Source organism: Mercurialis annua, linkage group LG1-X, assembly GCF_937616625.2.
Source record: "Mercurialis annua linkage group LG1-X, ddMerAnnu1.2, whole genome shotgun sequence".
Classification (NCBI taxonomy): domain Eukaryota; kingdom Viridiplantae; phylum Streptophyta; class Magnoliopsida; order Malpighiales; family Euphorbiaceae; genus Mercurialis; species Mercurialis annua.
In genome coordinates, this window is record NC_065570.1 from 9,621,682 (window position 1) to 9,645,674 (window position 23,993).

Sequence of the window (23,993 nt, forward strand, 5' to 3'; positions counted from 1 at the left end):
GTTAAATTTTACCTTGATTAAATTCTAAAGTTAGAATATCAAACTATCAAATTTTTATTTTAAAAGTTCAAACTTGAATCCAAAAGAATATTTGAGTTTGGATGTCAACCTAGATGGGTCTAATTATTTATATAAAAATAATAATTTAAATATATATATATATATATATATATATAATTATAAGATAATTTAAATTCAATCACTCTCGGAAATATGTCTGATGAAAATTAGAATTATATATCGAGTAGTTTAATGGTCTTACACAGCTTGATAATTGACACGAATAATTATACAAATTTTTCAAAATATTTTTAATCGGAATCAAATAATATAAGAATTAATCCGATTTTGTTACACCCCTAATCATAGGCAGCTCTTATGTAATTATAGGGAAGTTCTTACCTAGACCCGCGTATGGGAAATTCTTACCTAGACCCGGTCTATGAAAAATTCATGGACCCATCCAATAAGGTGTTAGAGAAATGAGAAGAAAGAAAAAATAATAAGAAAAGAGAGAAAAATGTATTTGATTTTCTAACACTTCATTGGATAGGTGTATAGAAATTTTATGGACCGGGTTTAGGTAAGAATTTCCCGTAATTATATATCAACAATTATATAAGTCGTATGATCTGTGATCCAGAAAAAAGAAAAGAAACAAAAATTTAAAAAGTGTTGGCCATTGGAAGACAGATTTTGAGACAAGTAGAATTAAAGAGATGGTAAATTAGAAGTGTATATAAAAGGTGGATCTGTCAGGTTTTTGTCTATGCCCTGCACTGCATTCTGATGACAAATTAGAAAAATGGTTGCTTAAGGTTCGCTAGTTAATAAACTATGTAATTTGTCGTTAATTTGTTTCAGATAAATAAACAAGATTCTGAACCTTTGCCAACTCATGATTATGCGACATGTTTTTGCTATTTTTAAGTGTAAATCTTTCTTCTTAAATTAAGGGTCACTAGTAATTTCCCAGAAAGTTTATTTATATTTGTATATTTAGAATAATGCTATATAATCCAACATTTTCAATTCACCTTTTTATATCGTCTGACGTGTTAATTAGAGAGTGCATTGATTAAATTATGTCTTTTGAGATGTACACTTTTGAGTGAGAATTGGACGAATGAAACCTTGCCGCGTAAGGTGTGTTAAAAGAGTAAGTTTAAAAAAGTGGATTATAAAGCATTTTCCGTATATTTATACTAGAACTGGCGATGAACTTGGGTACATGTTTGGTCAGTCTAGGTCTGTCCTTTTTTGTTCGGACTTGAACAATTAATTTTTTCAAGTCCAGAATAAGTCTGCAATAAGTTTGATTTTTTTTATTCAGCGAGCTCAATTTTTTACTTTTATATAATTTTACATGTAGACGTGTAAAGATCCTCTTCGAGCCCGTTTTAATCTAATAAACAGGCCAAACTTGGATAATAAACATGAGATCCGAACCAGGCACCTACCAGACTCGAGCTTATATTCAAAATAATCAAGTACACCTGGACCAGATCCAAGTCTGTCCAAATCCGGTCCACAAATAGGTCTTGTTTACACACTAATAATAAGTTATTATAACTTCTTTTTTTACATTTTAACTTTTATTTACTGATTTTTTTTAAATATTAATATTAATATGATTTTATTATTAGAAGTTATAATTTAAATTAAATTACATGTAAGTATTTTCAGAAACAATAATTTTACAATAGAAAGATAAAATTAAATAAACATAGTTTAAAAAACTTAAAATTTATTAAGTAAAGTTTTTTTGTCATTAAGATAAACGTTGGAGTACATGTAGATCAATTGAAAAAAAAAAGTAAATTAAACTGAACAATTGATCTACTTGAAAAAACGATACAACAACAAAAATTTAACGGTGATAATAAATAGGATGAATTCAAGTGATGAGAATTTTTCTGACACTACTTGCACTTCTGGAACTTCCATTTTCAGTTTGTTCCGGTGCAAATATGCTTCAAAGTTAGAGATGGATAAGGATTGTGATTGTGTGAAGTGATAGTTTTTTAGGATTAAGATTAGCTTTTACATTTACCTTTAGAATTTTACAATTTAAATTCGCATTTAATTTTTCATGCTAAAGAAAAGAGCGCTAAAAACTCATTTAGGTGCCTAAAAGTACCAAAAATGACTTTCGGAATCCTAAGGATTTGGGTAGAGTCAATTTTAGTCCGTCAGACTTGCAAATTGGACCATAAACTTTTAAGATATTGCAATTAGTCCGATTTCTTAGACTTAAATCACAATCTCTTTAGATTTTTATAGGTTATTTGCGGGTAATTATGTTTCAGTTCTTCAAATTTGCAACTGCGCATGGATCTAACCAGCTTGAATCGAATTAGGCGGACCACAAGCTCGTCATCCGGATAAATTTCTATGAAAATCATCATTGAACGCTTCAATATTTTTATCACTTTTTACCTTTCCAAAAAATAAGTGTATACAATTCCTACGAATAGTGTAATTGTAGACACTTATTTTTCGAACAAGTAAAAATTGATAAAGGACTGAAGCGTCCAATGATGATTTTTTAAGAAATTCGTCGGATGACGAGCTATCGATTTGTTTATTTGAATTCAAGTAGGCATTATTAGTGCACAGTTGCAAATTTGAGGGGTTAAAATATAATTAGTCGTAAATAGCTATAAAAATCCAAAGGAATTGTGATATAAATCTAAAAATTGGACTACTTGCAATATCTTAGAAGTTTATGGGCCAATTTGCAAGTTTGACAGACTAAAATTGCCCGTACTAAAAGGTCAGCAATTAATCATCCTAGAAAAAACATAAACCCTAGGAAAATCTAGTGCTGGCCGAACCCCTAACGCACTTGTCAATCAAACAAGCTAGAAACACTTCAGTTACTCAAGAACGCATTATTCTACATTGATCCAAAGCTAGATTTTACATTCGGATCACCAGGAAATGAGCCAGAGACTCAAAACGGTATAACTGCTGATTTAGTATGTTTAGGATGCATGTTTAGGCAGTTTTGTCTATTTTTTCCATAAACGTCTAAGACTATCATATTTGCCAAATTTAGTATTTTTGCCATGATTATAATGCAAACTGATTAGAAACATGTTACTAGGTTGATTTGATGTGTTGTATAATCCATATTTGTTTTTTTTTTCAATTCTAGTGCTTGAAATGTATGCTAGGTTTGTTTAACGCTTCTCTTGCCATATGTTGCTTCTTGCTTAAATTGCTTAGATTCATCATCAAAAATCCTTTAGCTAATCAAATATTCAGGATGTTTTATAATCTGAATGTTGTTTCTAGTGCATGCCAATGTGCTTTTATGTTTGTCTTTATGCGTTTCAGTGTTTTTGCATGAAATTTTGAACCAAACGACGGACTGTCGCCTTGCTCTAAAACTGCTACCGCCATCAGTGTGGAGCGGCCCCTGCTCCACTCCCAGTGGCGCCGTAGTGGCCTTATGATCCGTAACCCAGTTAGAGCCCCAGATCTTCCAGATCCATTTTGACCTTGTTTTCGTGTTTTCATATTCGTTTGAACTCAAAATTGTGCCCCGTTTGAGCCCACATGTGCACATATAGTCTTAGAATCTGTTTATAACTTGTAATAGGCCCTCCCCAATTTATTTCGGGCCTCAAAGATTAAACTTGTAATATGTCAAGCCAACCGGGCCTCGAAGCCCACTATCGACAAAGCCAGCAACTTCTAGAAGCCATTTTGGGTTTGTTTGAACTTGAAATTGACCCCAGTTCAAAACTGTAGATATATATTGACGAGACAAAGAAGTTTCATGTTTTGACCGAGTTCTGATTCCGACACCTCGATGGTCAAATTGCACCGAGTGCCAGCCACTCCAGTCTACAAGGTTTAAAAGTATTCTAACCTTATATGTCTATCACATGCGTAGTGTGTATGTCGATAGCGTTTAAAAGATTTTCAGAATCGTATCTGAATCCAATTGTTAACAGGCTAAAGAAATAATCACGTTAATTTAGTAATCAAACCCAATTAAATCCACTAAATCACCTAGAAATTTTAGGACCGCCATGAAAATATAAATAGAGGTTGTATAGGTTATTCAAGATGACTAATAATAAAATTATCCACATCTAAACATCTGGTTTTTAGGCCTTGTGCATGTAAAATTATTTAGACCGATCATTATCTATTCTTTGATAGACACTATTTAGATGTATGCCTAGAATTATTTGCTATCTGCCTCACATGTTAGATCGAGTCATATGTGCGTCATAGATTGGGTCCCCTTTAGCGCTTTCATATGTGTTAAATTTCTAACAAATTATACCGTGAACTGCATGAATGTTGAGATGAGATATAATCGAATATGCTCAGTAGATAACAAACGTAATCGACATGTCAAATACACAAGTTTCAGTAGAATGTCCACGAACCCAGTCTTTTGGTCCGACGTATGATAATCTAATCCATAAGCGAGAGAAATTATCCAGTCGATAGAAAATGCAGTTCCTAACTGAGTTAAGTAATGACTCCATATTTTTCAAACCTTTCCAGAATAGAGGTCAGCCATAAGGCTGGGCGAGCGGCACTCGAACTCCGCCCCGCTCACAGTAATGATTATAACAGAATAAAAGATTAATTCACCCCCTCAACTAGGCACAAAATATCAAAACGGTCATTTTCGAGCCAAACGAGTCAAATAAATTCAGAAGTTGTCACTTGCGTATCAGTTTATACCTTTGGCAGAAAAAGAGACTAAGATTCTTAGTTATACATAATTAATCTTAATTAACTCCAATTAAAACCTAATTAACTCTAACTAACTCTAATTAGCCACAATTAAAATTCTAACTAATCCTAGTTAAACATATTAACCCAAATTAAATCTAACTTAACCCACATTAAACCCTAAAAATACTCAAATTCATCTATCACCATCCTCCACCAGCCGCTGCCGCCTTCTTCCTTCACCTATCGGTGTACCAAACTGCCGCTACTACTCAAGCGATCTCAGCGACCGTAACAACCAACTATAGCAACCGACATCAGCTCAACCACAAAATACCCATCAGCAGTAAACATCAGACCGCAACAGACTCACCGACAATCGACATTAGATCAACCACATCACACTAACCAGTAACCAGCAGACCGAGCAACCACCATTTATGAGTTCAAACAACACAATCCATAAACAATTAAAAATACCAAAACAAACAAACCAAAAATCTACTATTTACAAATCAAACCACCAAGAACAACACAATATACCGATGGAAAACGATGGTGGTCTCCAATGAGAAAAGTAGAGACGCCAACAATTCCAACAAAGAGAGGCAACAATTCCAACAAAAGCAGTGGAAAATGACGCTGGTTGCTAGAGCTTATGACAGACGAAGAAAACAAAACCGATTTGCTGCGGTGGCAAAAGTGTAATGCATAAAATTAAAAAATTAGGGAACAATTAGATTTAGGATAAAGATTTAGGTAAATTAGATTTAAGATTCATGAAAAAGAAGAAATTAGGTTCTTGAATTTTCATTTAGAAATAATCTAATTTTTCAACTTAAAATTATAAAGGTGTAATATAATTTTGAATTAAGTATCAATTTGAGAAAGGATTTTTTGATACGAAAGTGACAACTTGTGAATTTGTATGACCCATTTCGCTTGAAAATGACCTTTTTAATATTTTGTGCCAAATTAAGGGTGTAAATTGATCCTTTATTCTACTATAAAATATTAAAAAAAGAAACTTATTTCTAGGAAAAAAAGTTGCACCAGCCGGGAATCGAACCCGGGTCTGTACCGTGGCAGGGTACTATTCTACCACTAGACCACTGGTGCTATTTGTTGTTATCCATTGTTTAATTTTCTAAAATATCGTAAGAAACAGAAGTTCAGTTATATTGCCTCACCACCATAGCCGGAATATTTGTTTTCAGCAGCAAGAAAAAAATCCAACAAATCCCTCAGATTCAATCCAATGTCTCTCTCAATTCCAATCTCAATGCAATTATCCTTCTCCAAAACCCTAACCTCCCAAAACCCATTTCTCCTCTGTCTCCAACCTCCCAAACCCATCTCAATCCCCCGGAAAACCACCGTCATCCGCATGGGCGGCGGACCCAGAACTTACCCAGGCGGCGTATCCAAATGGCAGTGGAAAAGAATGCAAGCAAAGAAAGCCAAGCAGCTTCTAAAAGCCAGACTCTGCCGCGAACGCCAGATTTACGAGATGAGAAAACGAGCCGAGCTTAAAGCTGCAGTTTCTGAGCTCGAGAGACCTTGGGAGGTCGTTGAACGAGCGCCCAATTTATTCTCTGTTAAAGCTGATGAGCAAGTTAAGGTGTTGGCTGATCGGTTTCAGAAGCCGGGTGGGTTTGATTTGTGGTCCGAGAATGATGGGCCCCAGTTGTTTCATTCTCCTGATGGGTTGCCCACTGCTAGGTTTTTTCCTAAGGGGGTTGTTCATAGTGTTAGGCCTTATGGTTTGATTCACGGGGAGGGTGGTGGTGTGGGTGTGGGGTTTGACGAGTTAGAGTCGGATAGTGAAGATATGGGTGATTTTGATGGTGAAATTAGGGGGAATTGGGGAGGAGTGTTTAGGAGTTTAGATAGAAAGAAGGAAGAGAATGATGATAGGTATATGCGACGTAGCGAAAGCGGAACAGAATTTAATAAGAGTAGAGATGCTGGCTGGAGTAATAGGAGTAGCGGTTTAAGAAATTCTAGGTATAATGAAATGAGAGATGAGTCATTGATGCTGTCTTCTGAAAGCCGAACTAATAGGAGCGGGAATGACGGTAGGATTGGCAGTTTTAGAGGAGATGGTGAAACTAGGACTAGTAGGAATAGAAATGATGACAGGGTTAGTAGGATTGGTGGCTCGAGTAGTTCTAGAGATCGTGCATTGAGGCAACATGGTGAAGCTAGGACAAAGGGTAGAAATGATGATAGGATTAGTAGGAGTGGTGGTTTAAGGAATTCTAGGTCTAATGAATATGGAGATGGTTCGTTAATGCGGACTTCTGAAACTAGAACTAATAGGAGTGGGAATGATAGTAGGAATAATAGGGTTGGCAGTTTAAGGAGTTCTAGATATTCTTCTGATTCTGGAGATGGTGAAACTAGGACTAGTAGGAGTAGAAGCTATGATGGTGTTAGTAGGGCTGGTGGCTCGAGTAGCTTTAGATACTTTGAGTCTAGAGATCGTCCATTGAGGCAACATGGTGAAGATAGGACTAAGGGTAAAAATGATGGTAGGAGGATTGGTAAGAGTGGTGGTTTAAGGAATTCTAGATATTCTTCAGAATCTGAAGCTTATGATATGAGTTTACAGCAGGATGGGAGTTATGGATTGCGCGAGAGGGACATGAGCTACAGGTCTAGTTCTGGGGCTGACATATGAGTCATTTTAGCTTGAAATATTTTTGATGTTGCATTGGGAAATTGGACTGCTGGATTGTTTAGCCTTTTTAGCTTCTGATGCAATCAGATTATGCAAATGAACTGGAATTTAATAATTCTATTCATGCAATTCTGTCTCTTTCATATAAGCACAAGAGACGAAGAACACTAAGGAGATAACAGTTTCCTAGTATATATGAATTAAATGTCAGCAGCAGGCTGATTACAGGTATTATTTGTCATTTTAGCTTGTATAAATTATCGTAAATGTATATCTGTATGTATATTTTGTTGTTTCCAATGAATAATTAGAATGATTTCGAGAATTGCAACTTTATATGGTTGACCTTTTCTTTCCGTATCTTGCAAAATTATGATTTCATAAGTGTGATTACTGATTAGTATGAAGTTGAATACATGAAAATATATGTTTTGGATTAGTTGCTTCATCAAAGTTCACGAGCTCTTCTTGCATTGTTTGCTAACATCTGAACTGTCTAATTCTGTAGAGATCTAAAGTAAAATAAAAATATTCTATGAATGATAAAGAGAAGGGTGAGTCAAAAAATGCTGCAATTTATTTTGAACAAAATCGTAGTGCCGCTTGGTTTGGTGTGAATTGAAAGCAATTATAAATTATTTGTAAACTTGCATGGGTCAGTTTGCTGATTGAACAGTTATTTGTGACTTTGTGTTCAATAGGTTAGTGAAGAATCATAAACAGAACGAGTATTACAAGGGCAGTTAAACTGTTGCAAGTCTGATTTTAGAGTCAAATAATTAGTTGGTCACTTATTTCATTCCGTCTTGGGCATAATATATGTCATTTACAATCACAACATGTAAATAAAAACTTACGAGCCCACCTAAGGTAACATTATAATGCTAAAAACCAAGTCGAGAAATTCATGTCCTTTAATGGGGAAATTTCATTCCCTTGTTTGTTGGACTTATTACGACTGTCAAATTGCAGCATGCATCGTGTTTCTGGGGCTACTTGTAAGTAACCTATACCCTATTGTGGATAACCTAAATATATTTCTAATGGAAATTTAGTTATGCTTTGTTTGGACGTAGATGAATTTGGATTTCAATTTAGGTCAAATCCTTTGTTTGAATTATACAAATTAAATTTGGATTTCAGCTAAATCTATTATAATTTCTAACATTAGCAAAAGTAAGAATTTGAAATAGTGTAGTCTATGCCTATGGAACTATTTTATTTCAAATTCTATCTCCGTTTTTTGTCTTCGTCTTCGTTATCTTCCTAAAACACTAGTTTTAATCTCCTCTGACATTAGAAATAATCGCCAAATCAAAGATCTTCCTCGAATTCTTACTTTATTGCCAGACGCTACTTCAATCATCTCCATCCCGACCATTCCTCTCTTCAGGTACTTTTCTTTTCGGTTTGAATTTATTTGTTTAGATTCTATATTTTATTCTGATTTTACCGATTTCATAGACTTGCCTTTTAGATTTCTCAAATATGAGTTTTATGCTTGCTATTCAATTCAACCTAATAAAAAACTTAATTCTATGTTTATTTTTAATTTTAAAATTTTGCTTTTAGTTCCTCGGTGATTTTGGAGCAGAATCCATCTTTGAGTATATTTTAAAGTCTAATGATATAAAAGGTACACTTATTTAATTCATCTTTTAAATAAAGGGTAAGCATGATTTAGATGGTGTTGATGGGTGTGCATTAAAATCATGATAGATGAGTTTTGATTGTTTATCAAATTCTCGACAAGATGAAGTGCTGATTGAGTTCATCGACTTGTGCACAAGTGCATTGAATTTTTTCAAGACGAGCGAAAATGTTGATGGATTTGAAGATTTATTTTTTCTTTTTCTTTTTTAAAAGAAAAGAAAATTGGCGAATTTGTGTATAATGAGGTTTGACACTGGAGGCTGGTCTGTTGGAAATCACCTTCAAAAAGTCCATAAAAGCCATTAATCAGTGAGGAAAATAAATTAATCAGCAAGACTATGAATGGAAACTATATCAAATTAACTTAATATCAAGTGCAGAATACCATTGAGAATGACTTACTGACTGCAATGAATTTTAGATTGGTCTAATGATGATGTTGATATTGTTTGGACGGAACCAATGTTTTTAGCACATTCAACCAGTTTAGTCTGTTTCTCTTGAACTTATAATTTTGCAAATTTTCCAGCAAGAGTGGGCAAAGCAAGAGGATGCACTTTCGGATTTGAAGGGTATGGCTGTTTGATTTCAGATGAAACCGATCCTTACAATATTTGTTCATTGCTCATTAGCTACATACTGCTTGTGAAATTGGTCAATTCTTGAACCCCCATGTATGAATTTTGTGGCTGGTGTGAATGCCTTTGGAGAATTCCTGAAGTTTTACTTGAAATTTACTCATTGTTGTTTATTCTTCATTATTTTTAAGTAGAATGTTAGTGCTAGGTCAGAAATTTACTGTAATGAACTAAATTAATGCCAATGTGGGCCTAGTTTGAATGGCTAAGGCACCTCTAAGTGCATCAATAGACAATTGAGACTCTAAAAGAGTCGATTACCATCTTTGACAAAAATAAAAAACTAAATTAATGCTACTATTGTCTATTTGAATCATAAATGAATATCTTACTTGTGGGTTGCTTCAAATATAGTGCATTATCATGTGGTAACGCATAATGATGATTTCTCTGTTTACTTGTTGATTGTGACTCTTAATCGACTTGTTTGGCTGTTTGACATTGACAAAAGTCTAATGAGTTTTTTTTTGGTTTGATTCTGGTTTACCTGGTAAAAGAAAACTTCAAGATAGCTATCACACTTCTTTTGTTGTGTTGCGAAAATGTCTGGACACACTTTTATAATTTATTAGTTTAATTTTTCAACTTGTTGATAGTTGTTCGTTCATAATATCATGATTTGGTTGGGTTTTTCTTTAAAGAAGAATCTGCAGTCATGCATTTAGAATTATCCTCGTTTCTTTCCCCCCTGGTTGGTTTAATCACATAGTTTGTGTACAGTGAACTTCAAGTTTACTTGGGCGTTTTGTAAACAGATAATTTTGGGGACCTTGATCAGTTATAGGCTGTAGATGGATGCTTGCCAAAACTTTGGTAAGTTTTTTTTCCTTTCCTCACTGCGGAATCTCTTTACTTTTCTTGATCGGCATAATGTAGTTTTTCGGTTTTCCATCAGCCAAAGCAACAGCAAAACTATTCAGCAGGCAGCAGCTGCATCAAAAAACGCAGGCAGCCGCGGCAGCAACACAAGCAGCCGGAATAGCAGCATCAGCAGAAGGCAGCAGTATCAAAAGGTAGCAGCAAAAACAGTAGTAAATAGCAGCAACATGCAACTAAAGACAGCTGCGGCAGTAGGTATGTAGTTCTGCAACTCTGCTCTATTTTTTTATAAGTCTAGATATATTTTCTTCAATTATGCATAACTATGAAAGTATATATACATATGAAATTAGTAGTTACTGTTAAAAGCTTGCCTTATATTTTCAGCTAAGGCAGATTTTATATCTAATTGTTCCATGTAATGATGTAATAGAACTGCTTTTGCCTCAGTTATGAACCTTCCTGCATTTTCTTGTTACATATAGTGTTTTTGACGGGGAAGTGCCTATTAGGCTTAGAAAAATCCTTTTTTGTGCCTATTGGAAATTTAATTCCAATTTAGTGTCTGGGCCCACCGAATCCGCAATGCTACATTGTGGATTCAACACCAATCTGCAATGTAGCATTGCAGAATGGTTAATTATGTTGATTAACATTTAATCAACATAATTAACACCAACCCGCAATGCTACATTGCGAATTGGTGCTCCCGAATTATTGGGGAGTACTTGTCTCCCCGATAATTGGTGAGATAATATTTTAATGATTAAACATTGTACAAAAATAAAAAAACTTAAAATATAGCATTTAGCATTTAGCCTCTGTTTTAAAATAATTGTTGTTTTCACTATTCCAATATAAATGACGTTTTGGAAAAAACACGCATATTAAGGAGGTAATTAATACATGAAAAAATTTCTAAACTACCCATAATTAATACTAAACACACAGAGAAGACTTCTTCTCTCAGCCATCTTCTCTTTGAGAAACCCACTACCATGCTTATTGAATCTTGGTGAGTTTTTCAGATTTTATCATCGCACTAAATGGCCAAACAACTGCCAAATCTCTCATATGTAGTCAGAGATTTCATCCAAATTTTAACATTTTTACAGCTAGCCTGATCGGAGTGATAAAGCAGCACTTTTTATTGCGATTCCAAAATTGAGTAAAAAAAATTGCAGAGTTTGTAGTGGAAGATTAATGATCAGACTATAGTCATCATGAAATCACCGCTTAAGAACTGAAGACGTGAGATTTTTGATAACTTCTCCTCCAATTTGAAAAATTTGAAAGAATAAATTCAATAGAAGCATCAAGCATGTATGAAATCTTACTCTTGAGGTGTTAGTACAGTCAAGGTAGGCAAGAAATAAATTGCAGTCTTATATTTTCCGTCGTAACAAGGAGGCCGGCGATTGGGTATTAGTGTTTGAGTAGGAGAGTGTTAGATTTGTTCAAAAAGAACAGAGAAATGAAGTAATAAAGCACACTTTGGATTTCTCGCTAGAAATAGTATGAAAAAGAAAGCCTTTTGTATGTAATAGAGATAGGGTTATTTTTGGCAAAAGGAAGTCCAAATTCTTAAAACGACAAACAATTAGGAATTTTTCTAAATTCTAAAACGTCATTTATATTGGAATGGTACAAAAATTATGAAAGCAATTAATATATTAATTAATAAGTGTAAAAATTAAAAATATATTTGATATGTTTTTGGGATTGTTATAAACAATATAAAAATTAATCATGATATTTAGTGTTCTTTCGGATTTGAAGCCTCAAACCGTAACCTAGGTCCTGTCGCCGGTGTCGCATGCTTTCAATAACCGTGCAATACTGCCTGTCATTTGGAAGGCCCTCGTCGTCGTCATCGTCCTTATCTTGGGCTGACTGGTCAACATCTATACTTGGTGTAGTAGTACCGGGCTCCTCCTGTCTCTTCGGGAGAGCTCAAAGGACGAAGTTGTGATATCGGTAGCTCGTGACTCGAGCACGTGGAATGCCTTACTGTCCAGGTATAGACTGTACTACTGTGGGCGAGAAATAAAGCTGCGACGGATCCTAAGCCTGGCGGGAAGAATAGGGCAGCGAATGTGATGTTGACGGCTGATCATGAGGTGGCGATGGACAATTACTGATCGGAGGAAGCAAACGGCTGATGTAAGGCTCGAAAGGGGGCGATGTAACATCACGACGATCCTCTCTGGTGCCTCTCTGTGTGCTCGCTGCTAACAGCCAAAGATCTATCTGAATATGATCATCCCTATGTACAAGCTCCATAAAATCAGTATGTAAATAAAGAAAAATGGAAAAAAAGTAAGGCATTAAAGTACAATTTGAAATTGATAAATTATCTCTAAACATATAATTGCGGTAGCATAAGGAATTACATGCGCTTCGAACTCGGCACCATGTCGTGTGATCCGTCGACACTTGACAAACCGATACCAATCAATATGCTCTGAATGGTAATGAGGCGGTGCCTGGAGGGGCTATCCTAGGATAACGTACTATAGCATTTCATCTCACACACTAATGTACTGAGAGTACGTCCGATCCTAAGTCGAGCTGCTCTCAGGTTAACGCTGTGTAATATGTGGTCCTGATTGTGGCCTTTGGAATACCCCGCTGCAATCCGAATTGTTGCAACACTCTGCCTCCCTGGTGCCCAACATAATATGGAAATAGATAAGTGGTACTCTAGCCCGCCAAAAAGCTCGACTATCTAAACAACACTCCGGAAGAAGCTTCAACATGGCCTTACTCTACGGCTACCAAATAAACTGCATGTATAAAATTAAAGATAGTTTTTATTAATTTATTTTTACAATGAGCTATTGATATTTTTTTTGGGCAAATGCACATTGGGTTTATGCACTTGGTTTGTTTATTGACATAGTGTCAGTTTAAACACGATCATGTTGAAATTGACATTATCAAGCCTCTGGTTATTATGTATTATTCATATGATTTTTAAATTAAGGCCAAATGACTAAAAAATGTCAAACTTTTCATGAAAATTTTACAAAAGTTTAAAACTTTGAATTTTATCCAATTTGTTCTCAGACACATGATTTCGTTTCAATTATGTCCAACTATACAATTTTTCTTATATGTCGTTGATGTGTGGCATACCACATCAGTGCCACGTAGGCACAATATGAGCAAAATTAAATAATTGGACATAATTGAAACGAAATCATGCGTTTCAGGACCAATTGGATAAAACTGAAAAGTTTGAACTTTTCTTAAACTCTTATAAAAGGTGTGGCCTTTTTTTGGTCATTTGGCCTTAAATTAATAAATTGTTACTATTAATTTAGCATTTTCATTTGCAATTATTTTTTATTATTATTTAATTTTACACCCTTGTGTTTATGACAGTAAATTTTTTAACAATTTTGTGATAAAAAAGGTTAAACAATCACAAAATTTATTGACGGGTTTGCAATGAAAATTGTCATAGCAATTATGTGAAGAATTTTTTGCCACTAATTAAAGACGGAAATTCTTTTAGCGACCCATCACTAAATTTAGTAACAAAAATATCCGTCACAAACATATAATCCATCACAAATCCAACACTATTTTATGACAAATAGTGATCGAGTTTTTCAAAGCCGACCAATGACTTATTTTTGTCATAAGTTTGTGATGATTTATATTTTTTATCATAATTGATTTGTGACGGTAAGAAAATCATAAATCCGACACTTCTAGATACTTACAGTAATGTGATGATCCTAATTAGTAAAATGGTTGTCTTGGGATAGAACCATGTTCTCTTTAGTATCATGCCCCACAAGATACTAGGGAGCATATTCCACCTAAAGATCTTATCTTTTGGCTATAATTATTTTCTTTTGATACTTGAACTTGTCTTTTAATTAGAGTCTGCCATCACGTTATTTATAAACTGAGCCAATTATTTCTTTTAAAAAAATATGATCAAAGTAATCACATAATTATAACTTTTTTTTAAAAAAAAATTTATACAATGTATTATAAAGTGATTGGTTCAATCCACTAATAACATAGTAGACTGAATCCATTTTAATTTTTGTTGTCATTTGATCGAGAAATTTTTAGGTAGATTCATTCTACCCGTAATTCGTGGACTAAGCCTATATTATTATGACACGTCATTAAAATAGTGGCACTATCGTAATATTACTATTCGAATGTGTAAAAAATTAAAAAATAAAATTATAATAATACCACTACTTTAATGACATATTATAATATGACAGGATAGTTTACGAATGATGCGGTGGATTGGATTTAAGAATTTCTACATTTGATCTGTGTGTACATAATCTTAATGCACAATCTGAAGCTAAGGAAATCATAACCGAGATCCTTATAGTGTTTAGTGGGCTGTTGACTATCTTTGCTAACCCACTCATGCCTACATCAGTGGATTTCATTTTTTGTGTTGAAATCTTATTATAAATTATCTGTAATTTGACTTTCTTTACGTGGAAGATTTGAGAACATCATTAGACATTTAGCCTATGTTTGGATGGGTGAAAATTGAGGAAAATGGCTTACAGTTCTAAATCAATTACCTCTACAAGTTCGGAGAAAATTAAGAAGATGATCCCTTTCCCAAATTGATTATGTTCATGGTCCTGAGTATTAGAGCCATCCGCATTGAGCCTTACTTCAACATTTTGTTTTGTCTCAATTCGTCCGCCCGAAAAAGCATATTATTTTCTTGGCGGATTTAAATTTTTAAAATTTGATATTGGCTCTCAGTCTGAGCCTGTTAAATGATACATTTAGGTCAGATTCAAATGGTAAATTTAAGCTTGGACATCTCTTGATTATTAAAGAACAGTATTTTCAATTTTCAGAACAGTACTAGAAACATAAAATAAAAGCAAAAAAATGAAAACATCTTAAATTGTACAATATTTTTACAAGCAGAATTGCCGAACCGTTTTATTGAGATTATTTTGAGCTTTCATAGTGGTCAGTCTAATTTCTTCTAAATTTAAAGTCTTCAGTCGGATTTGGAGTTACATTTAAAATAGTTAAGCTCGTCCTAACCCTGCCAAAGTCTAACCCATGAACATGTCTAGATGCCTAAAAGAATTCTCCAAAATAGAGGTGAGCATTCGTTTAGTTAAGATTCAAATCGAATTATCTATACATATACGCCATTTGATCGGATTATTTAAGATCTTTAATCGAGTTAATCAAATTATTTTAGCTCTTTAATAGAATCGACCAAATTAACTAAATTAATTAAAATAAAATTACAAAAGTTCTAAAAATATAATATCAATATGGTCGAATTAGTTGCTTAATTAAGTTAAATCAGTAAAAATATAAATAATAATTGCATATATACAATATTTCAGTTAATTAGTTTTGAATCAAACTTCTAAAACTCTTAAATGGAACCAAATTTTTTTATAAACCGAATCGAACTGATAAAATTACCGAATTAACCAAAAAAAATTAACCGAATTAACTAAAAAAATTAACCGAATTAACCAAGATAGATCAATAAATTCAATATCGGTTAAAATTGCTCATGTCTGCCACATTATCAATTTTTTAGGTTAGAGTGGAATTGACAAAATAAAGCGGATTTGAGTGTAATCGGCAATTTTACAATGTTAAGGTATAAACGAAATGGGAATAAAAGGTGTGGTTTTTTCAGAACATTAGTCTTAATAAATTTATAGTTCAATAGATTATAGTTATAATTGAAAATTGAATTATACTGCACTGAGAGAGAAAAGTCAGATACATGAAAATTACTCACATTTAGGAGAAAGCAAAACAAGTATCAAGAGTTTAACACATTGTGAAATAAAACAAGAATGTTTATAATCGTTTCACTTGATACGAAGAGAAATTTCCTGTTTGCAGAGAACATGGGAATAAAACAAAGGGTTAATTACATATAAAATCATGACCTTTGTGCCAATTTCAAAAAATAACATAATCTTTAAAACGTGTCAATTATAGACATCACCTTTCATTTTTTTTAAAATAACATCGGCGATTTTTAATTGCATTTTTGTTGACGTGGCATGACACGTGGCAGACCCATCGGATGTCCAAATCAGCAAAATTTCACCAAAAAATATGCCCATGATGAAATTGAAAAAAAATAAAAGGTGATGTCTATAATTGACTCATTGTAAAGGTAATGTTATTTTTGAAACTTGGTACAAAAGTCATGATTTTATATGTAATTAACCCTAAAACAAATATGTTCTTTTAACTTGGTTACTCATCGTCCAATTATGCTTACTCATCGGTTAACATGGCTGCTATGACGTCAAAAATGGTTTAAATTTTCGAATTCTAAAAATTTAAAACTAAAAATTAAAATCTTAAAAATATAAGAATTTATTTGGCTTAATGGCAAAAAAAACCCAAACCTTTACGACTTGTTGCAATTATATCCAAACCTTTTAATTTTTGCAATAATATCCAAATTGCATTATTTTGTTGCAATAATATCCAAATTGCACTTTTTATATGATTTTTTTTTGAGTTTTTTGTCATTTTTTAGGACTTTTACTATATTATTATACATCAAAACATAATAATAACCTAATATCTTAATTAAAAACAACAAGTTTAGCCTTCAATTTGACTATTATTGCTACAAAAAATGCAATTTGGATATTATTGAAACAACAAAAATGCAATTTGGATATTATTGCAAAAATTAAAAGGTTTGCATATAATTGCAACAAATTGTAAAGGTTTGGGTTTTTTTACCATTAGGCCAATTTATTTTACTCTTTTTACAATTTATTGTCTTCTTACTCTATTCTCTTCTTCATTAATTTAACCTCTGCCGCTGCAACTGCCGCCTCTTCTTTTTTTCTGTTTTTTTGCCTTGGGCTATTAGAGGCTAATAATCACCCATGGCCCCTTAACTTTGGGGGTACGGGCGCTAAACGCCCTGATGTTTAAAAACGGGCGCTAAACCCCCTGATCTTTGTGGCGGCGCTCACAAAATCCCTTTTGCTTCAAATATGACGAAAATACCCCTGGCGCCGTTTTTTCAGTCAATTGTCATTCTTAAAAAAAAAATCTGACACTGTCATATCATCTAACACGTCAGAAATATATCTTAAAAATTTCAAACACCTAAAATACCCTCAATTTAATTTAGAAAAAGACAAAATAAATAAATCAACCCAATCTAAATTAAAAGATGAACCCAACACCCGACCGGACCATCCCCACCCGACCGGACCACACCTACCCGACCACCCGACCACCACCGGAAAATTTTCCGGTCATCTTCTCTATTGAAGATGACCGGAAAATTTTTCCGGCCATCTTCCGAATCTGTTCCTCAAGAACAGATCCGTCGCGGATTTGTTCTTGAGGAACAGATCCGGCGATCTGTTCCTCAAGAGGAACAGATCTGCTGATCCGTTCCTTTTGGTGACCGGAAAATTTTCCGGTCATCATTCACTCAGAGAAGATGACCGGAAAATTTTCCTGTGGTGGTCGGGTGGCGGCGATGGTTAGATCAGTGATGGGTTGGTTTTGAATGGGTGGTTGGGTTTTGAATGAGTGGTTGGGTTTTTTTATTGGCTAAACCTATCTAGAGGCCCTTATACTATATCATTTTTGTTCAAAAAGCCCTTGTATTATTTTTTTATTCTTCAGGTCCCTGTACTTAGAAAAATTCCGATTTTCAGGTCCTTTTGAGGGACTGAAGTAACAAAAAAATTGTAAGTATAGGGACTGGAGAAAACTAAAAAAGGATATGAAAATCAAAAATTATATAAGTAGAGGGACCTGAAGAATAAAAAAATAGTACAAGGGCTTTTTGAACAAAAATGATATAGTATAAGGGCCTCTAAATGGGTTTAGCCTTTTTTATTTTATCAGATATTATATTTAGGGGTGTTTTGGGTATTTTTATTTTTTTTGTCTTTTGATGACGTGTCAACTGACACTTGGTGCTGTCAATTTTTTTTTTCTGTTTTAAAAGACAGCCGCCAAACAAAAGACGGCGTCAGGGGTATTTTCGTCCAAAAGGGCTTTTGTGAGCGCCGCCACAAAATTTAGGGGGGTTTAGCGCCCGTTTTTAAACATCAGGGGGTTTAGCGCCCCCCAAAGTTAAGGGGCCATGGGTGATTATTAGCCGCTATTAGAAGGTTAGGGGAATTAAATAATTCACACAGCATTTATTATCAACCACTTTAGCCTCTAGATAAATTTTATTTGACCAAAACATTAAATGTTTGAATTTTCCAATTTGAAGTGGACATGTTGGTCTTGGTCATATATCATTGCTGTTCTTCATGATTAGTACAGAAGTGATTATGTAAGGATATGAATATTGATGGTCTCAGCTGCTCATTTCTGTACTCCCACCCAGACCAGACAGATACTGCTGCTAGTGTTTTTATAACAATTACATTTGACCCGGAGAGAAGCATTTTGTGGCTTGCAGATTATGAGAATTAGATGTAGACATGTTGGACTTGGACTTGCATTGCCAGTTAAACTACTAACTGACTAATTGTCCGATCCGATTTATTCGAAAACTGAAAACCCGGTTGAACCATTTGATCTTGACAGAACGACAACCGTCAAATCCTAACTCATGTCTAGATTTTATTTGTTATGTATATAATATACCAAATTTGTTGAACCGTTTGAACCGACACTGGTTCGGCTTTTAAAACACTTTTCCAAGTAATCGATCTCATCCCCTAGGAGTATTATGTGGCAATCCCCCGTCCAAGTAATACAAGACAATATATTGGCCATATAGATATAATTTGACTTGAATTAATTGGAATTTATCCTTCAAAGGTTTTGTTTTGTTTTGTATTTTTAAAATTCATCTTTTAAAAATTTAATGATGTAAAAAGTAATTATCTTAACTAATACTATATTTTTAAAATTTACAGATCTATCACAATTTATCAATTTCATTGTAATTTTATCTGATTTTACAATTACTATTATTTTGGCAATCTTTATCTCTTTACAATACTAATTATTTTTTTATTTATTTTGAATTTTAAATTTAATTTTTTATTCAACCATTAAAAGATAAAAAATTAAAAATTAAATTTTAATGTTGTTTTTTATTAGGAGTAAAATTTTTACAATTTTTTTGAAAATAAATTTTTCTGATTAAAAGTTAATATAAAATTCTACTGAAAATTAAATATATAAAAAACAATTACACAAAATTACAATGAAATTATCAAATTAAAATAGATTTATAGACTACAATTTTTTTAACTAAATAAAATATTTAAAAAAATTAACTTTTTAACACCACTAAACCTTTATTAAAAAATGAAACTTACATTACTAAAATATAACTAAATCATATGTCGGCAAGTGGTTTGTCCCTACAAACTTAGTCAACTCACAAAAACATTGTAATTGGATCTCAAATTGATTCATCCTTTCCACAAAATTTATAAGGCAATAACAATTTTGTTACACAGAATAATTTAGTTTCTTGAACAAAAATTGCAACAACAATTTTGTTACTTGAACAACGTTACTTTAATGTTGTTGTTGTTCTGTGCCCACTAAAATTATGATATATGACGTATGCTTCTTGACACGATCTTATGGCAGCAACAACCTCATCAAAGTGATGAAACTGTTCATCTATTTGATCGTAAAGGTATCTTGTCGACTCAAAAGCCATCTCATTTTGGTTCATTGCAACTAGGGGTGGCGACAGTTCATGAACTGGCGATTTCAGTTTTGAACAGCCGGTTCACAGTTCAAAAAATATCCTGAACAGTCCTTTAGACGGTTCCGGTTTATAATTCTGGTTTTGACGGTTCGAAAAATCAAAAAATTTTATTTCATAAAAATTTAATTAATCAAGTTAAAATTGAAATTCTACTTAATATAAATAATTAATTATACTAAAAATTAAAAACTACACTTACTTTATCATAAATTTTGATGATTAATTATTTTATATGATTGATATAATCATATATTGCTATAAAAATAAAATAAAATTAATGATTAGTATTTAAAAGAAATAAAAAATTAAATTATATTGAAATAAATAAATAATATTTATATATTTAAAATAGTATATATTATAAATAAATATGGTGTCTTATATTAATAATCAATCATATGTATGTATATACATATAAAATAAATTATTTACACGTATATATTTTAAAAATTATATGGTTCAAAACCTCAACCGCCGATTTGGAACCGAAACCGATAGCTTCGGTTCCAAGAAATATTGAACCGGAAGGAATCCGATCTTCCGGCAGTTCCGGACCAGTTTAGACAGGGTTCCAAATTTGACTGGTTCCGAACCAGCTCACGTTCAACTCGGTTGGTGGCCACCTCTAATTTCAACTTCTTAAATGTAATTATGGAGAAAATTACGACACAACATAACAGGTTTTAAAGGGAAGACATGCTTTCAGCTTTTCAATTTTTTATAATTTAAATTTTTAAAATTGTTAGTAGTCATTTTTTTCAATTTTCAATTTCAATTTTAACTATTTATTGAAATTAAAAAAATAAAGACTTTGTATATGTACTTTTCATAAATAATTTTTTTGATAATAAAAAGAAAAATCGAAAGAATATGAAGAATAAAGAAACCATATTTGATTTTTTTTTCCAATTTCAATTTGAGCAAATAATTGTAATTAAAATTAAAAATCGAAAAATAAATTAAAATTTATAATTTTAAAAATTTAGGCCATAAACAAAAAAATTAAAAAATAAAGTGTATTTGGATCATTAAGCCAAAAATATAAGAAGCAAACACAAAAACCAGTGATAGTCTGTTAGTCGGGGACTAGCTTAGAACAAATGATCAATTCACTCTCTCAAGTTGACACAAAATATTAAAAGAGTCAGTTTAAAAAAAAATCGATTAAAAAACTTATACTTACATTTTCTTATCAAATTTTTCCTTTATCAATTGCATGCGTGAAATACTCGCACCATATTATATAGGAAAAGGTTTTTAAAACACATTAATGGAGGTTTTTTTTCTCTTTTAATATTTTTCTCCGCACATGTTAGTGTTTGCTAAAATATGTTGTTTTCATCACGAAGAAGCAAGGGAGGAAGAAAAACAATCTGATTCAAAAGAATGTTGAAAAGGATATAAATCGAATCCATATTGATCAGGATAACAATTCTATATTGAAAAAGGATGAATATACTAGCGGTGCTTTAAACATGGCCACATAAGAAGCGTTTGACATTGAAGATGCGATGGGTAGCCATAGCGATGAACCCATGGAGGCTGCTGTTGGAATATTTAGTTCCGATTTATAATCTATTGGCTTCGCTAATGGACCAGTGTTCCATTAAGTCCGTGTAATCAAATAAAGATAGATTATACTCTAAATTGTGAGTGAAGGATAAAGTGCGAATTAGAGTGCACGGGTTTTGATGAGAGCTCGTTGAAATCCTTAAACAGTACAATTAATTAGGTCTCCTCTTTAATTTTATAAGAAATATTTTTTATTTTTCTCATGAAATTCCGAAAAAACATAGTTCATTTCATAAAAGACATTCCAAATGACTTTTGAAATTGAAGCGACAACTTTTCTTCTTTTTTTTACAACATTTGTCTAATAATATATTTGAAAATAAAGAATAAATATATTAAATAAAAATAATTAATCACAAAATCTAATTTGAAGTAAGAAAGCGACTGTAGACATCTATTTTCCGGACAGATAAAAAGTGATAAAGAACTGAAGCATCCAATAATTATTTTCAGAGAAATCTGTTCAGATGACGAGCTACAGATTTACTTGATGGAATCCAAGCAGTATAATCTGTGTACAGCTGCAAACTTGGAGGATTAAAACGCAATTAGTCGTAAATAGCCCATAAAAATCCAAAGAGATTGGAGTCTAACTCTAGAAATTCGACTAATTACAATGTCTTAGAAGTTTATGGGCGAATTTACAGAATTTACGAAATGAAATTGATCATAACCAAATCCATAAGACCTTAACAACTTTTTTGATACTTTTAGGCGCCAAAACAGACTTTATCACTTTTTTAATTAGCAAGAAGTAGGGGTGAGCATTCGGTCGGTTCGGTCAAAACCGATCCGAAAATGGCCAAACCGACCAAACCGAATGTTGTAATAGTTTTGACCGAACCGACCGAACAAAGAACATTAACCGAATCTGTTTTGACCGAATTTTTTTGGTCGGTTCGGTCGGTTCGGTTAAATGGGCTATTTATCGGCTTTTATGGGCTTTTTCACTTACATATGCTTTAAAAATCAATTAATTTTTTTCACAATTCAAATAATTGAATTCTATGAAAATTAGAAAGAAATCAAGCATTTTCTCACAAATCCAAACAATATACCATAACAATAATTTAATTCAAAAAGGATATCACCCTACTTTTTATAATAAGCATTCAAAATTGTAAGTATTCGGTCGGTTCGGCTAAAGTGTAAATTTTATATTCTTAACCGAACCATTAACCGATAATCAAAAATTTATATTTTGTTAACCGAACCGACCGAATGAAATTTGTCACCGAACCAAATCGACCGAAATTCACCGGTTCTGTCGGTTTGGTCGGTTTTTTCAAAACTTTGCTCACCCCTAGCTAGAAGGTCAAAATACGAATTTAACAGTTAAAATTCTAAAGTAAATAGTTAAAATTCTAAAATTCTAATCCTAAAATTCTAAGCCTTATTATTTAACATTTCTTTAAAACTACTCCAAATTCTAGAAAGACAAGACCGTAAATAGACTTGTGCAAACACTAACCTAATCAGACTATTACAAATTCAACCTTAATGCAGTCTAACTAGAGGTGACATACAAACCCTAGAAATCAGATAGACCACCCCCTGGAATAGCATAGCCAAAAAAAATTCAACACACAAACACACAAAATCGCACTAATTTTCAATACTAAAACACTAAAACATGTGTTAATTCTCCAAGAATGAGGCACAAGCATCAGATTCGAAGTTGGATTCCGCATCCAATTCGCCAGCAAACGAGCGAAGGACTCAGACTGGTAATTCTGATGACCCTGTAATTATTCTTTAATTTTCCATGAATACATACCATAATAATCATCATATTTGCTAAAATTACATGATCTAGGGTGTATGTTAGTTTATTTGTCAGTTTTAGCCATAAAATTGTCATGCTAGACTTAATAATTAATTTATAAATCTCCATTAAATCGTCGATAAGCATGTTAATTAGATGTAATTGATTGTTTGTATGCTCACATCCATGTTTCTTAGTGTTTTTAGCTATTTTTGCAATGTAAATACTTAAAAATAGTCGCTCTAATTTTATATTTTTTGTTCAGATCACCTTAAAACACTTCCAGACTATTGTTTTTGCATTCCTTGTTCGCTTTTATGCGTTTTGACTGTTTTTGCATGAAAACGGAGCCGAAACGAGTGAGAATGAGCTAAATACGAACCAAAAAACTGTTGAAACAGACTGCCCAGAACCGCCGCCGCCACAACCAATGGC

At 32.9% G+C, this 23,993-nt stretch overlaps 1 protein-coding gene and 2 non-coding genes across 3 annotated transcripts; 2 read left to right on the forward strand and 1 right to left on the reverse strand.

Annotated features, from left to right (window-relative positions):
- Positions 1-5,752: 5,752 nt before the first annotated feature.
- On the reverse strand, positions 5,753-5,823 carry TRNAG-GCC (transfer RNA glycine (anticodon GCC)). The gene has a single exon. It is a non-coding gene; the product is annotated as a tRNA-Gly (tRNA).
- A 79-nt stretch (positions 5,824-5,902) lies between these two features.
- Positions 5,903-7,723, forward strand: LOC130014525 (uncharacterized). Its single transcript, XM_056105983.1, has one exon. The coding sequence runs from the start codon at positions 5,963-5,965 to the stop codon at positions 7,385-7,387; it is 1,425 nt and encodes a 474-aa protein (XP_055961958.1). The 5' UTR covers positions 5,903-5,962; the 3' UTR covers positions 7,388-7,723.
- A 1,218-nt stretch (positions 7,724-8,941) lies between these two features.
- LOC126664587 (uncharacterized) lies at positions 8,942-10,977 on the forward strand. Its single transcript, XR_007637454.2, has 4 exons — positions 8,942-9,023; positions 9,570-9,694; positions 10,434-10,491; positions 10,574-10,977. It is a non-coding gene; the product is annotated as an uncharacterized LOC126664587 (transcript).
- The last annotated feature ends 13,016 nt before the right edge of the window (positions 10,978-23,993 follow it).

Coding starts and splice junctions, on each gene's coding strand:
- LOC130014525 (XM_056105983.1), top strand. CDS start 5,963: ATGTCTCTCTCAATTCCAATCTCAATGCAATTATCCTTCTCCAAAACC.